General features: G+C 55.4%; 1 protein-coding gene across 2 annotated transcripts; it reads left to right on the top strand.

Moving 5' to 3' along the window:
* Positions 1–264: 264 nt before the first annotated feature.
* Positions 265–15149, top strand: MFGE8 (milk fat globule EGF and factor V/VIII domain containing). Of its 2 annotated transcripts, XM_003820416.5 has the most exons (8): positions 284–624; positions 3941–4072; positions 6487–6668; positions 7085–7237; positions 7962–8106; positions 12126–12310; positions 14021–14176; positions 14300–15149. In XM_003820416.5, exons 1-8 carry the CDS (start codon positions 552–554, stop codon positions 14435–14437), a joined length of 1164 nt encoding a protein of 387 aa, XP_003820464.1. In that variant the 5' UTR covers positions 284–551; the 3' UTR covers positions 14438–15149. The 2 variants fall into 2 exon arrangements, with proteins under 2 accessions (XP_003820465.1, XP_003820464.1); XM_003820417.5 differs by lacking the exon at positions 14021–14176 and having other exon boundaries at positions 265–624.
* The last annotated feature ends 926 nt before the right edge of the window (positions 15150–16075 follow it).

Here is a 16075-nt window from a genome sequence, read left to right as displayed (position 1 = left end):
TGTCGTTTTGATAGGTGTTTCCAAATAGCCCTCTAGGGAAGTTGAACTAATTTATACTGTCTTCAGCGAAACATGCTTGGACCTGTTCCCCACAGCCTCCACTAACCTTGTTAACATCTTGATACTTGCCGATCCGAGAAGGGAAACACGATGCTCATTGTAGTTTTAATTTGCATCTATCCGATTATGAATAAAGAGTTAGCATCTTTTCAAGTCTAAAAATCTTAAAAACAAAACTCCTGAACTTTTCCCGCCCAACAGACTCAAGACTCGTGACCGGGCCGTTGGCACGACGCGGGACGCCGGTGTGGCACTGGCGGAAGAGGCAGATATCGCGGACCACCCCCGCGCCCCCCAATTCCTTTCAACCAATTCCCTCCCAGCCGCGGAGCCCCGCCCCCAGTCCGCCTCTGGCCAGCTTGGGCGGAGCGCACGGCCAGTGGGAGGTGCTGAGCCGCCTGATTTATTCCGGTCCCGGAGGAGAAGGCGCCAGAACCCCGCGGGGTCTGAGCAGCCCGGCGTGCCCATTCCAGCGCCCGCGTCCCCGCAGCATGCCGCGCCCCCGCCTGCTGGCCGCGCTGTGCGGCGCGCTGCTCTGCGCCCCCAGCCTCCTCGTCGCCCTGGGTGAGTGGATCGCGCCGCCCTCTGCCCCTCGCCCCTCCTCCCCGCGCCGCTCGGAAGTTTGCCCGGCGCCCGCCCTCCACCTCCACTGTTGACAAACTTAGACAAAGCCCCGGGGACCGGGCCGGGCAGAGGGGCGGCTTCTTCCGCTGCGCCCTGGCGGGACAGGGGGATGCGGCCCTGCTGTCTCTGCGCTGGGGCTTTTGGGCTGGGACTCGGGACATCGGGTGACAGCCCTGCCGCCCCCAGGGATGCGGCTTACAGATAATGACAAAGGAATCCGCTGTGTCGGGCCTCTCTTTTCCCTGGTGAAAAATGAGGCCAGGGAACTGCGTTTGACTTTCGAACCCCTTCCACCTGGGAGATTCTAGGACTCTAGTATGGATAAGTCTTGTCTGGATAACTTTGTCCTGGCCATCTCCCTGCCAACTCCAGTTGGCTGGACAGTTCATTGGATTTTTGCGCTCCCAATTGTCCGTGCCTGGTCACATAAGGGAAGGGCTGGGGAGTCGGTGCAATGGACGCAGGCCGTAAGCGGGGCCCGGGAGGGGACCCAGAGGCTTCGAGGAACTTGGAAGAGGGCTGCCTGCTGATGGGAGTCTCCTGACTCCCTCCCTCCCGCGGCCTTGGCCGGCTGCTGTATCTTCCCTGGTCCTCCTCCGCCTCCCAGGAGGCCTCCGGCGGCCAGCTGGGCCCCTTGCAGGCTGGACTTGCGGATGCCCCGTGCCATTCACCGTGGAGCGCTGGGAGGGGGTCAGGGCCAGGACTCTTTAGGCGGCCCCTCCATCATTTTCTCATAGAAATGGGATTGACTGAAGCAAGGTAGGTAACAGCTGAGCCCCAGCCCTATGTCCTGTGATCTGCCTGACCCTCGGGGCTAGAGCTTCCAGAGTGCTCCAAGCTCCCAGGAACTTGGGAGCTCCTGGCCCTCCCCGGCCACCATGAAAGACAGCTGGATCTTCATAGCCCCTTTCTACTCTTCCCTGTACCCCCCAACCTGAACTCTGGCCAAATGTTACTGGAAAGTCCCCGAAAGAGCAGGACTCTGAAGTCCCAAAGATGTTTTTATACAGGGTGATCTGGCCTTTTCCAGAAGGAGGAAACACCATACCTATCTTACACACAGGTAATGTGGCTGGGTAGAGTACACCTTTCACTTTCCCTTTTTCCCACTGGACCGTTTTGCCCTGGAGCAGTGTAGGGAGAGGGCGGGTGCAGTTGGGAGGGAAGAGTCCATTCCCAACCCAAGCCTCTGTCTGTGTCAATGCTCGCCCCTGCCTGCCAGGTCAGAGGAAGGATTACCTGCTATTTAAAGCCAATGACTAATAGCTCCTTGGGAGCCACTTTAAGCTCCGGAGGCCCGTGGAGGGGGAGCTCTGAGGGCAGATCGCTCATTAATGGTGTTGTTGCCTTCCCTGGAGTGGGATGAAGGGGCTTTGAGATTTCAGGAGGACTCTCCAGCCTTAGATGGGTGACTCTGAGGGGGAGGCAAAAAGGTTTTTTTTTTTTCTTTTTTCTTTTTGAGATGGAATCTTGCTGTGTCGCCCAGGCTGGAGTGCAGTGGCGTGGTCTCGGTTCACTACAAGCTTCGCCTGCTGGGTTCATGCCATTCTCTTTCCTCAGCCTCCCAAGTAGCTGGGAGTACAGGCACCCGCCACCACGCCCGGCCCGACTAATTTTTTGTATTTTTAGTAGAGATGGGGTTTCACCGTGTTAGCCAGGATGGTCTGGATCTCCTGACCTCATGATCCTCCCACCTTGGCCTCCCAAAGTGCTGGGATTACAGGTGTGAGCCACCACACCCAGCCAAAGCAAAAAGATGTCTCATGTCTTGCTCCAAATGACAGATTTGGGTGTAGGGTCTGGGGCAGCCCTTCTGGGATGCTAATGTCGGCTAGAGGACTCCTGTTGGGCCCGGCCGACCCACCAGAGTCAAGGGATTGAGGACAGGCCCTCCTGTTCCTTCTCCTGTGTTCTCCACCACCGGGGCTGATAGTGTACATCTGTCATCCAGGTTCCCATCCAGAAGCCCTGGTGGCCTCTCCAGCCCATGCCCCCTGGTGGTTCTGAAATCACCCTTCCTTTTCACTTCTCTGCTCTGACTTCCTCTCTCACCATGCTCTCCTGCTCTCCACCTTCACCCTCTTCAGTGGGATTTCTGCATTTCAGCCAGAGGGACCTGTCTGCAGCTACCAGATGCTCCCCACCCTGGGGGAGCTCAGCGGCATGTCTGCACATGGGCCTTTTCAGCCTTCTTCATCCCGCAATTGGAACTGACTTTCCCACTCTCATCTCACACTTGAGAATCTCTGTTTCTTGTTTTTTATTTTATTTTTATTTTTTCTCCCCCCTGGTGGACAATGGTGAGGAGGGTGAAGGAAGGTTAAAAGCCACTGCTCTACAGGATGAAAAACTAAACTTGTCATTCTTCAGATCCCTCCCAGTCTGGCCCCAGCCTACCCTTCCAGCTGCATCTAACTGTGCTCCAACATACCACACCCTCTGTACATCTGCTTTTCTTGGAACATTCTTTACTCATTGCCCAGTCTGGCACCCCCCTTACTTTGTCTTCTAGACCCAGCTCAAATATTCCCTCCTCTGGGGAACTTCCAATTCCCCAGCAGAAATCATGCCTCCAGTGACGGTCCATGCAGGCTTCTGGAGCGTTGGGCAATCTTCCTCATCTGTGGACTTGCTGGCCTCTTTCCCCTTGGCTTCTTGAGGCCTGCGCTGCATCTGATTTCTCTGTCTCAGGGGCCTAGCCTGGTCATTGGCCCTCCCAGTGTTTCCTGGATGATCATCGTGCTGTTCCTGAGTCAGGGCTGCCGTTGGAGGTGACATCTGTGACTGCAACCTGTGCCTGAATTGGTGGGCGGAACCTGCTCGATGGGCCAGGACAATGCTTCCTTCCACTGCCCCTGCCTGAAAGTCCTCATGGGCCTCCTTTGCAATCAAACTGCTGCCAAGAGACCTGCCCTGGACCTTGCCTGCTTCTCCAGACCCCAGCTGCCAGCTCTTCCACCAGTGGGCAGTGGTCCCCAGCACCACTGCCATTGTCAGCCAGCACTTTTCTGGACACTCCCAGGCCACTTGGAAAGCTGGGCGCTTCCCTTATGTGGGCTGATTCGCCTACACATGGACTTCCTTGGCTCTAGGCGGACTCAGGCTCCATCCAGCACACGGGGGAAGAGGGAGAGGAAGAGATAATGGGCTGAGTTTGAGTGGAGGGTCCTTTTGGGCTGGACCCATCTGCTACTTCTCACCTGTGTCCCCAGCTCCTTCCTGATCATCTGCTCATCTTACCTGTCTCTGTCCCCAGATATCTGTTCCAAAAACCCCTGCCACAACGGTGGTTTATGCGAGGAGATTTCCCAAGAAGTGCGAGGAGATGTCTTCCCCTCGTACACCTGCACGTGCCTTAAGGGCTACGCGGGCAACCACTGTGAGACGAGTGAGTATCTGGGGGTGCTTGTTGCCTGTTTCTAGCAGTAGACCCTGAGCCACAGCCCTGGTGGCATAGGCCATATGCTGGCCTTATTCTCTCCCTGTGATCCCCACCCCAGTGGAGGTGTCAAGGCCTCCTCTGGGGAGACTGAGAGAGAGAGACAGAGCCTCAGTTAGACCGAGGGGGGAAAAGGGTCCTGTTGTTTCTTCCTTCTTTCTGCCTGGCCCTCTTTCCTGAGACTGCCGGCCAGGCCTGATGCTGATGCAGAGGAGTGAGGGGTTGTGGTCACCCTGGAGGTCACGGGAGTGCTGTTTCTTGAGTCACCATGAGCCAGACACACAGCATTAGGGTTAAGTCACAAGGATTTTTCTACCTAAGAGGGGAAAACAAACACGTTCTTAGTCTTTTGAGGCCCAGGAACTCAGTAAATCAGCCTTGGTTTCAGAGTCTGACTGACAGTTCCTGGCCCAAGTTTGACCTGCAGCCTCATCACAGAGCTCGGGGAGAAGGGAGAGGCCTGGGCCAGCTGAGCCATCCCCACGCGGTCAGGTGGTCAGAGGCCCTGCATGCCCAGAGGGGCTGTCCGCGTGTGACCTGCCTGGTTATCCACTCGGCCCCAGAATGGCCCTAGGTGGGGTGGCAACAGCAGTTCCCCTGCTGTCCTCCCTCCAGGCCCAGCTGGAGTCCCTCCCACTCAGTGCTCCCACCCCACTAGGACTCCTCATGGGGCAGGCGGGTTGCCCACATGTGGGCCCAGGGATGGGTGGAATGGGGGTCCTAGGTTTCTGAATCCAGCAGGTCAGTCGCTGAGCATCTTGGGTAGGGGACAGGGGACATCTTGCCCTCCTCAGGGAGATGTGGGGATGGGCTCTGAGGTTTGTTGGCCTCCAGAAGGAGGGGGCGGGGGGCTTGAGCCAGCTGGGTGGCAGCAGGGGCCCTGGGAGAGAGCAGGTCAAGTGAGTAGGATGCCTTTTACCTCCCAAGTGGCCCTGGGGCCTGTGCCTTGGACCCTGCCCTGAGGCCAGATGTGTTTGAGATCCTGGTGGAAGGGTGTGTGTATGGTTTGGGGGACGGGTTGCTAAGGCAATCAGAGCCCTGGGTAGGGCCAGGTGGAGCCACTAACAAGTATCCTGGGAGCTGAGGTAACAGTGAGTGTGTCTGAGTGGGAATTACCCACCCTGACTTCTAGCTTCTGGGCCTGGGATCTTCCCCAGGCTGGACATGGCTACACCCAGGAAGAAGGCAGGGGTGACCACACAGCGGAGGAAGCCCTCAGAGGGACCTTCGCAGCTCTTCCTTGCCTTTTACGTGGTATGTTTCCTTGGAGCCAACAAGGACCCTGCGGGCCCAAAGAATGCACACTGGACTCCTTCAGGGTGTGAGCGTGGTGGGGTATGGGGATAGTCCTGGAGGCAGACTGGGGTCAAATCTCAGCTCAGCCACTGGCCGAGCTCTGGTCTTGAGGCTCTGGCCTCACTTTGCGCGTTCCCCTCCCTGCCAGAGTGCGCTAACACTGAGCTCGTCCGCGCCTGTGATGTTGGAGGAAGACTAGATCTGTCTGTGGGTTCTCTGCTTGGCAGCTGGAAGGCCCAGGCACACGCTGGGGGGATCCCCAGGTGATGAGAGAAGCTTGGCCTGTAGGTGGGCCTGGTAGCTGTCCTGGGTTCCTGGGACCGCACTGCTGGAGTGATGGTGAGGGGGGTGGGGCCTTGGCCACGGGCATGTTCACAGATGGCTAGGTGAGGGCCCACAGGTGGAAGGCGCAAAGAGGGAAAGCAGAATGGCAATTGTGCCCCACCCAGAGAACTCCTGCCAGTGGGATTCTAGAAAACTCCAGGCAGATTAGCTTTACTTTGTGTGCAGTGCTGGTACTGTTCACTGCCATCCGAGGTAGCCCTTCTCCCAAAGCCACCCTCCTGAGGAAGCCAGGGGCTGGGCTGAGGATGGCGTCCCTTCCTGGTGGTGGGGGGGGACACTGAGGAAGAGGGGGTCACACCGGTATTCTGTGCCACCAGTCTAACCCCTGCACCAGACTGATTGCTGCCAGATGCCCTATATGAACGAGGCCACCTCCCACAGCCTGGAGGGGGACTCTACTTTCCATGAGTGCCAATCATGGCTGTCCCCACAGTGCTACCCTGGCTGGGATCCTCTGGCAGCCCTGGGTCCTGGCCTCCCATGACTCTGCCCACCCCCCTCATCCTCACCACCCCCGGCCACATACCTTTTCTTGGCACCTCGTCTTGGGCACTGCCTTCATTGTCCCTTTGTGGTCTTTGTTCTGAGAGAGGCTCTGAGGTTCTCCCTGGCCCTGGGGCTTAGGCAGAGGTCATACAGTCTTATTTTCTTGTCCGCTGGGTCCCAGCTGGGCCCAGGAACCTGCTGGGGTAGCCACCTGACTGCCACCTCCCTTCCCTCAGAATGTGTCGAGCCACTGGGCATGGAGAATGGGAACATTGCCAACTCACAGATCGCCGCCTCATCTGTGCGTGTGACCTTCTTGGGTTTGCAGCATTGGGTCCCGGAGCTGGCCCGCCTGAACCGCGCAGGCATGGTCAATGCCTGGACACCCAGCAGCAATGACGATAACCCCTGGATCCAGGTATGCCTGGGGATGGCCCTGGGGTGGGGCGATGGAGAGAAGGCTCGATGAATGTTGCTGCATTTGGGGGTTACCCCAGGAGGGTTCATCACTGGGGTTCAGGTGGCAAGGTAGCAGGTTCCCATGGATGAAGTATCTGTAAGTGGATGGCATCCCTGGGGGAACCTGGTATGGGGTCAAGGTGAGGGGGGAGGAGGCCCCAGGCTGTGGAGGAGCTGTTGGTGCTGGATGAGGCCTCTGGAGGCCTGGGCAGAAGAAGAAAGCCCTTTGTGCGGGCAGTGTGCTCAGCTGCCCCTCCTCTGTTTTGCTTGAGTTGTTCCCCTACCCAGTGGGGGAGTGAAGGGATGGGTCTGCTTGGATCTTGAGTGGAAAGAACCCAGGAGATAAGGGTGCCATCTCCCCTGCCCTGTGTCCAGGTGAACCTGCTGCGGAGGATGTGGGTAACAGGTGTGGTGACGCAGGGTGCCAGCCGCTTGGCCAGTCATGAGTACCTGAAGGCCTTCAAGGTGGCCTACAGCCTTAATGGACACGAATTCGATTTCATCCATGATGTTAATAAAAAACACAAGGTAGGTCTTGTTGGGGCCCGAAAGAAGGGCTGTGGTCCATACCCCCTAAGGTTCTAGCATTGACTGAGGACCCCCAGCGAGTCCAGAGAACCCTAGGTGATTGGCTATGATGTGGGTCTTCGGGTGCATCTTGGCTTCTAAAAATTGGGAAACCCAGACTGTGTCCATGTTCTGTGGTTTATAAGCAATAGTCCTACTTTAGAGATGAGACTAGTGAGATTCAAAATGGTACAGTGACCTGTTGAGGGTGATAGTGGTGGTGGAGCTGGGTTTCATTCTGAGCCTTCAGGGGTACATGTACAGTTGTGTAGGTTGTCCACTGCTCAAGGATGTCATTGCTAAGCAGGCACCATTCACAGTACAGGCATTGTACATTTGTGGAACTCTGTCAGAAAATTGTCATAATAAACTATTTGAGAAAGGAGTGCCTTTTCCTAATTTGCAAAGAGATACCCTGTAGGTTACAGGTGGCCCTGTGTCAGCTATAGGGGTTTATGCCCAGGCTCCATGATGATTAAGGAAAGTGAGAGGAGAATCTTTGTGGAGGGCCATGGGGTGGCCAAAGGAGAGGCTGCTGTGTGAGCCTCTGCTGGCTCTTCCAAGTCCTCTTCACCCTCCCAGCCCCACCTCTGCCTCCCAGGTCTGAAGAGGAAGATGAGGTAACCCCAGGGAGGGGGACTGCTCAGATGGACCCCCTTCTCCAGTCTTGTCCCTTCCCTCCTAGGAGTTTGTGGGTAACTGGAACAAAAACGCGGTGCATGTCAACCTGTTTGAGACCCCTGTGGAGGCTCAGTACGTGAGATTGTACCCCACGAGCTGCCACATGGCCTGTACTCTGCGCTTTGAGCTACTGGGCTGTGAGCTGAACGGTGAGTGCTGGGGGTGCGGGTAGGGGGGCACTGTTGGCCAATCCTAGGAGGTGGCCCTCCCTGCTGCCTCTTTTCTCAGCCAAACTGAGCTGGGTAGGGCAGCAACAAGGCCCGGGGACCAGGCTTCACTCGGGCAACGCACTCTAGGGTGTCACCTGGCCATAGCAGCCCCACCCAGGTGTTTGCTGTCTGCCAACCCATGACCCAGGGCATTCTGATTGATAGAGAAAAAGACATCAGTTTTCAAAGTATTTTCCCTTCTTCTGGTTGGCTTCTCTCCTGTAGCTTCTAGAACATGTAGCGTTAGGTGTGTTTGGCAGATGTCAGCTTTACGAGGGCAGAGAATCTGTCTGTTTTGTTTGCTTCGGTATTCCCAGTGCCTAGAATAGTGTCTGGTTTATAGGTACTCAATAAATATTTGATGAATGAGTGAATGAATGAATGAGGGGCGTGGGGCCCCGATGAATGATTTATTAAGGGTACACATCTGGTAGGTATTAAGACTTGGTCTAGATTTCTGGGCTCCCGACCACACCCATCCAGAGCGTTCCCTGCCAAACTCTTAAGAGTCTGCACTCCAGAGAAACACAGGGGCTTCTTGGACCACAGGGCTTGGAGCTGGTGCTTCCTGCTGCCTTTTCTAAAGAGATTCCCAGATGAAGAGCTGGGGAGACCATAAAGGGACAGATTTCTGCAGAGCCAGGAGACAGCCTGGGCGAGGTCAGAGTGCCGGGTTTGGGCTGACAGACATTAATTGTCTCAGCCCAGCTCAACCCAGCTTTCCTGAGGTCTGGGTATTTCTCTCTCTTTGCAGCCACAGTGCCACCTGCTGGCCATCAGTGGAACTGTAGGGCTCGCTAAGCAGAGCTGCAGAGTGGAGGTTCTTATCTTACCCGCTGGCGTTTTGATCTTACCTGCCCTCCTGTGCCCCGCCTTTCCCCTCTGTGACACCTCTTCCTGTTGTCGCATTTCAGACACCACCCAAATACCCCTCAGAGCTGAGTTCAGTGCCTAGCTGGGTTCAGTGTTTTTAGTATGAACTTGAGTAGGTATGCTTCCTCCACCAGGGGCCCTTTTGAGCCGTATTGTTTCAGTAGGGAGTATAAGACTTTGCCTTCTGCTAGAAGGAAATGTAGGCTACTGGGAAAGGACAGAGCCAGGTCTGTGTGCCTCTCCCTGGAGTCCCTGACACTTGCTGTTTTGGCTTGAAGCCTTTGGCCATTAAAGTTGCCTGTATCCAGGCATGACTGGCCCCTGCTCAGGGCCAAGAGAGGGTGAGTCTTGCAAACCAAGGAAGCCCAGGTACCCTGTCTGCTTCCTTCAGGGTCTGGACCACTCCTTTCCCTATAGGCCTTCCAGTCGGCTGGAGAGTGTTGGTGCATGTGTGCGTGTGTGCATGTGTGTGGGTGGGGCTGAGGTCTGGGGGTACCTGGGATTCCACAAGGGATTCCTCTTTGCAGGCATATGGTGTCTTTGGTGAATTAATTATTTAATTCAATGGATGTTTATTAAGATATTGATTAAGTCCCTCCTGGGTGCTTGGCTCTAGGGAATGATTCCTTGACCTCATGGAATTTGCATTGTAGCAAGGGAGGCAGACTTGAGGCGAGGAGCAGATGACAGAGAGCAGTAACAGCTCTGAAGAAAAGCTAGAGGCTGATGAGATGACCATGACTTGGGGTGAGGGGAGAGAGCAAGACAAGGACTGCTCTGTCGGGAAGGCCTTTGACTGGGGGCCTGAATGATGGAGAGCCAACCACATGAAAAACTTAAAAACAGCACTGCAAAAAAAGTACTGCCGGCAAGGAATTGGTAAATGCAAAGGCCCTGGGGCATGTTGAAGGGTAGAAGGAAGGCCAGTGGAGCTGGAGTCAAGAGATGGAGGGGCAGCTTGGTGGGTGAAGAGCCCCAGGGACCTGCAGTGTCATCACCTAGGAGCTTCCTAGAAATGCAGACTGAGGCCGGGTGCGGTGGCTTACGCCTGTAATCCCAGCACTTTGGGAGGCCGAGGCAAGCGGATCACCTGAGGTCAGGAGATCAAGACCAGCTTGGCCAACATGGCGAAACCCCGTCTCTACTAAAAAAAATACAAAACTTAGCCGGGCGTGGTGGCAGGTGCCTGTAATCCCAGCTACTAGGGAGGCTGAGGCAGGATAATTGCCTGAACCCAGTCAGAAGGTGGAGGTTGCAGTGAGCCGAGATCATGCCACTGCACTCCAGCCTGGGTGACAGAGCGAGACTGTGTCTCAAACAAACAAACAAAAAAACACAAAAAAAGAAATACAGACTGAAAGCCCCAGCCTAGACTTGCTGAAACATAAGCTTTTTTTTTTTTATATATCAAGATCCCCAGGTGATCTGTGAGAATTACTCCCCTAGTATCTCATTTTATAGATGGGGAGACTGAGAGCCAGAGAGAGGAAGGGACTTCCTAGAGTGCTGGAGTTGACAGTCCTGTCCCTGCCCTGGTGCCCCTTCCAACTGCATTTTACCAGAAAGGCTGTCTGACTTCCTGGGGAGGCTGAGAGTGAGGAGGGTATGAACCACTAGAAGCAGATGATCTGTAGAGGGGTCTGCGTTGAGCACATTGTGCAGAATTGGTGTCCTCTGCAAAGCTGCCCAGGTTTTAGCCTGCCTCAGGCCTCTCCTCTTCTGGGGCCAAGGGACAACCAGCTCTCAGCCCGGGAGCCTCTCTTTGAGGGGGAAGGTGGTGGTTCCCTGGTGCATCACCATCAGGAGATGATGGTACCATCAGCAGGCATTGTCAACACACCCTGGAGGCAAATGTCTTGAGTGGTGAGAGTACAGGTGGGCAGTGATATAACTTAGCTGGCTCCCAGTACTCTTGAGTGGTGAGAGTATTGGAGGGCAGTGATATAACTTAGCTGGCTCCCAGAGGGCAGGGGGCTCTCCAGTCCCACCGTCCACTCCTGCCTCCCTCAATTCCCCAGAGGGATAGACACTTGTGGAGTGAGGATTCTTCCAGGTGGGAGACACCCCCATCATTCTCTTGGGAGTTGTATCTCTTGCCCATCCCCAACTGTTCTAGCCATATGCAGGTGCAGATACAAGTGCAAGGCAGCCCGGCACATTCCTGAGTGTTTGGGGCAGGGCTGAGTGAAACAAAGGCCAGCTTCCCGGGCCAGCCCTTGCAGGCCTGTGTGACAGCATCCCCAGAACATTTGAGTGTGCGAAGGCCCTCTGGGAGACACTAAGTCAGGGGGCTTCTGGGGAATGGAAATAGAGATGTTCCTGTGCCCCAGGAGTTGTCTGATTTCTCTAACTGCCAGCTGCTGGAGGGCAGGGATGTTGTCCTGTTCATCACTGGGTCGCCACTAGGCAGGCCTTCATCATCTAGCTGGGATGTGTAGCTGGTAGAGGTGACGTCATAGTGTGATATTAGGAGTTTGTATGTGACTTGAGCATGATGCTTAATGTCTTTCAGTTTTCTCATCTGTAGAATGGGCTTACTAATTTCTACTTCATTTAGTGTTTTTTTTTCTTTTTTTTTTTTTGGTGGCAGGTTAAATGACTGAAGTAAGCACTGAATAAACAATGTGGTTGTTATTAAAGTAGATAGTGACTGTGCCATGGGACGGATGGGAGGCCGAGGCGATGGGGGCAGTGCTGTGAGTCCAGAAGAGGAAGAAATCCTGCCCAAGTGAAGTAGTCAGGGCAGACTTCTTGGAGGAGGTGTCTCCAAAGTCAGGCATTGAAGGAGGGCAGGAGGTGGTGGAGCAGGGGCCTTCCCTGGTGCAGAGGAGAAGGGTGGTGAGTGGGAGGTCTTCGGTGATCTGTGAGGAGCTGAGCCCGGCTGGTTGAGGTGAGGAGGTGGTGGGGTCGGCAGTGAGAAGGTCGCACAGTTGGCCCTGCAAGGCGGATGGAGCTGCTTTCTGTTGCCCAAGAGCATGACAGGGGCTGGTCAGGATCCACAGAGTTCTTTCTGCTTCATCGCCTTGTGCTCCTGCCCCTGGGAGCTGTGGATCCCAGATCCAGATGACAGCCCACCTTGCTGGCAGGATGCGCCAATCCCCTGGGCCTGAAGAATAACAGCATCCCTGACAAGCAGATCACGGCCTCCAGCAGCTACAAGACCTGGGGCTTGCATCTCTTCAGCTGGAACCCCTCCTATGCACGGCTGGACAAGCAGGGCAACTTCAACGCCTGGGTTGCGGGGAGCTACGGTAACGATCAGTGGCTGCAGGTGGGTCAGCCTTCTTGGGATGTGGGGCTGGGGTTGGGTGGGATGAGGTGGGACTGCCAGATCTTTGACCTCTCTCCAGCCCAGGCTTCTCTTCTGCTCCCCAAAAGAGTTCTGGAAAAGCCTTGTTTTTCTTCGGCTTTTCTTTCTTCTTCCCACCTGTACTCCCTTCTCTTGATCCTGCTTCCACCAAGGTGGAGAAAGGGTGTGTGTGTGTGTGTGAGTGAGAATGTGTGCGTGTGAATGTGTGTGTGTGTGAATGTGTGTGAATGTGAGTGTGAATGCGTGCGTGTGAATGCGTGCGTGTGAATGCGTGCGTGTGAATGCGTGCGTGTGAATGTGTGTGTGAATGTGTGTGAATGTGAGAATGTGTGTGTGAATGTGTGAGAATGTGTGTGAATGTGTGTGAATGTGTGTGTGAATGTGTATGTGTGAATGTGTGTGTGAATGTGTATGTGTGAATGTGTGTGTGAGAATGTGTGTGAGAATGTGTGTGTGAGAATGTGTGTGTGTGAATGTGTGTGAATGTGTGTGTGTGAATGTGTGTGTGTGAATGTGTGTGTGTATGTGTGTACACAAGAGGTGAGCCATTCTATGGGCTGCCACAGGATTGACAAGGCTCAGCCTATGGACAGCAGGGCGGAGGCGGAAGAGGGAGACATGACCCAGGCATCTTGGGACCTCTCCCTTGAGCACAGCATACATATTCTCTGACTCAGTGTCTAAGAAGCCACCATGTGACAGCCCTTGTCTGTCATTGAAACTAGGAAACAAAAGAGAGCCATGGAAAACCAGAGCTTGTTTTATAGATGAGGAAGCCGAGAGCTGGCAGGACGATGATCTGCCTAGTACCCACCTGCTGGCTGGCAGTGAGTTGGGTTTACACCTGGATGTTGGGGAACTGTGTGTCCAGGTGCAGCTGGCAGGTTCTCCAGGGAGGTCAGGGACCGGGGACAGGGGGTCTGTCTCAGGGCCCCATGGAGCACACTGCGGAGCTGGGTTCCCTGAGGAGCTGCCTGCCTGTGGACACCCTCAGGACCAGTGTCAGACTGTGGGCGGCGCCGCAGGGAGCCTCTAGAGCAGTTCATGCCCCTCCAGGCTGTGGCCTCTCCTGTCCTTCCCATCACAGTGCAGTGCAGGTCTCAGGCAGGGGTGGTTGGCGTGGAGTTGGCCAGGGCCCAGACCCTATGAGCTTTATAGCAGTGAGGTACTGAACACCATGTGTGGCAAAGTAGGTGGTATTATTTATGCCCCCCCACCGCTTTTTTTTTTTTTTTTTTTCTGAGACAGAGCCTTGCTCTGTCACCCAGGCTGGAGTGCAGTGGCGCCATCTCGGCTCACCGCAACCTCCGCCTCCCAGGTTCAAGCGGTTCTTCTGACTCAGCCTCCCTAGTAGCTGGGGTTACAGGCAGCCACCATCACGCCCAGCTAATTTTTTGTATTTTTAGTAGAGACGGGGTTTCACCATGTTGGTCAGGCTGGTCTCGAACTCCTGACCTCAGGTGATCCACCTGCCTCAAGTCTCTCCCAAAGTGTTGGGATTATAGGCATGAGACACCATGTCCGGCCTTATGCCCATTTTATAGCCAAAGAAACTGAGGCTCACCCAAGTAGTTTTTTTCAAAACTAGAATTCATGCCTCAGTGTGTCTGCCTCTTTTCACCTTACTGGAGATGGTCCAAGCAGAGAAAATGTGGTTGGTTTCTTCTGTAGGTGGACCTGGGCTCCCCGAAGGAGGTGACAGGCATCATCACCCAGGGGGCCCGTAACTTTGGCTCTGTCCAGTTTGTGGCATCCTACAAGGTTGCCTACAGTAATGACAGTGCGAACTGGACTGAGTACCAGGACCCCAGGACTGGCAGCAGTAAGGTGGGTGTCTGTCCAGCTGCCCACCCTTTGCCATTCCTTCATTACTTCCCTGGGAGTCTGGCCTGGGGCTCTGAGGGGAGGGGGGCTGGATTGGGGTCCTCCTGACACCCGCTCTGCCTCTAGATCTTCCCTGGCAACTGGGACAACCACTCCCACAAGAAGAACTTGTTTGAGACGCCCATCCTGGCTCGCTATGTGCGCATCCTGCCTGTAGCCTGGCACAACCGCATCGCCCTGCGCCTGGAGCTGCTGGGCTGTTAGTGGCCACCTGCCACCCCCAGGTCTTCCTGCTTTCCATGGGCCAGCTGCCTCTTGGCTTCTCAGCCCCTTTAAATCACCATAGGGCTGGGGACTGGGGAAGGGGAGGGTGTTCAGAGGCAGCACCACCACACAGTCACCCCTCCCTCCCTCTTTCTCACCCTCCACCTCTCACGGGCCCTGCCCCAGCCCCTAACCCCCATCCCCTAACCCCCAGTCCTCACTGTCCTGTTTTCTTAGGCACTGAGGGATCTGAGTAGGTCTGGGATGGACAGGAAAGGGCAAAGTAGGGCGTGTGGTTTCCCTGCCCCTGTCCGGACCACCGATCCCAGGCGCGTGTGTCTCTGTCTCTCCTAGCCCCTCTCTCACACATCACATTCCCATGGTGGCCTCAAGAAAGGCCCGGAAGCGCCAGGCTGGAGATAACAGCCTCTTGCCCGTCGGCCCTGCGTCGGCCCTGGGGTACCATGTGGCCACAACTGCTGTGGCCCCCTGTCCCCAAGACACTTCCCCTTGTCTCCCTGGTTACCTCTCTTGCCCCTTGTCCTGAAGCCCAGCGACACAGAAGGGGGTGGGGCGGGTCTATGGGGAGAAAGGGAGCGAGGTCAGAGGAGGGCATGGGTTGGCAGGGTGGGCGTTTGGGGCCCTCTATGCTGGCTTTTCACCCCAGAGGACACAGGCAGCTTCCAAAATATATTTATCTTCTTCCCAGGAACTCTTGGTGTGGTTCGTTATTGTTTCATGGGAATGGGATTTAAATTGCCCTGGTTTCCCCATCCCCCACCTGTGGTCCTCCCTGAGCCCCAGCTTGCTTGCTTGCTTTTTTTTTTTTTTTTGAGATGGAGTCTTGCTCTGTCGCCAGGCTGGAGTGCAGTGGTGTGATCTCGGCTCATTGCAATCTCTGCCTCCTGGGTTCAAGCATTTCTCCTACCTCAGCCTCCCAAGTAGCTGGGACTATAGGTGCACACCACCATGCCCAGCTAATTTTTGTATTTTTAGTAGAGACAGGGTTTCACCGTGTTGGCCAGGATTGTCTCAATCTCTTGACCTTGTGATCCACCTGCCTCGGCCTCCCAAAGTGCTGGGATTACAGGCGTGAGCCACCGTGCCCAGCCCCATCTTTCTTTATGTCACCTGCCTGACTACACATAGCTTCATAGCAGGAGGCTGGAGACTTTGGTTCAGGGCGGCCTGAAGGAAGTCAGGACTTCCAGGTCCTCAAAACCTGACTTCCCCTCTTCCCTCTGCTTTCTACCTCCATGCCATCTGGCCCTGAGCCCCACAACTGCTGCCTGGTCAGGGGCCCAGCGAATGCTGGCAGACACTGTCTCCTGAATGCTTTTGCTTCCTTCCTGCCAGGAAGACTGGCTGGGGCAGCTGGTTTTCCCCTTCAGCAGTTTCCATTCTCTCTGCAACTGGAGTGGTGGGCTGGAGAAACTATAAGAAACTCAGTGAACCTGGATGCCTTCAGAACTGCGGGAGTTCCTGGGGTTGGTGCAGCGTGGGACTGGAGGAGGGGGCCGGGGCTCTGCCAAGTGGGCATGAGGCCTCCTGCCTGAACACACTGGTTCCTGGTAGGCCACTGGCGTGTGTGCTCCAGGGATACCCTCTCTGCCCTCCCAAGTGTGGGGGTCATCAAGA

This window comes from Pan paniscus, chromosome 16 (assembly GCF_029289425.2).
Source record: "Pan paniscus chromosome 16, NHGRI_mPanPan1-v2.0_pri, whole genome shotgun sequence".
In the NCBI taxonomy this organism is placed as follows: domain Eukaryota; kingdom Metazoa; phylum Chordata; class Mammalia; order Primates; family Hominidae; genus Pan; species Pan paniscus.
The sequence above is the reverse complement of the archived record's forward strand: the minus strand, read 5'-3'. Positions and strand labels throughout refer to the sequence as shown.

Coding starts and splice junctions, on each gene's coding strand:
- MFGE8 (XM_003820416.5), top strand. CDS start 552: ATGCCGCGCCCCCGCCTGCTGGCCGCGCTGTGCGGCGCGCTGCTCTGC. Junction 625..3,940: donor CAGCCTCCTCGTCGCCCTGG/GTGAGTGGATCG, acceptor CTCTGTCCCCAG/ATATCTGTTCCAAAAACCCC. Junction 7,238..7,961: donor ATGTTAATAAAAAACACAAG/GTAGGTCTTGTT, acceptor CTTCCCTCCTAG/GAGTTTGTGGGTAACTGGAA.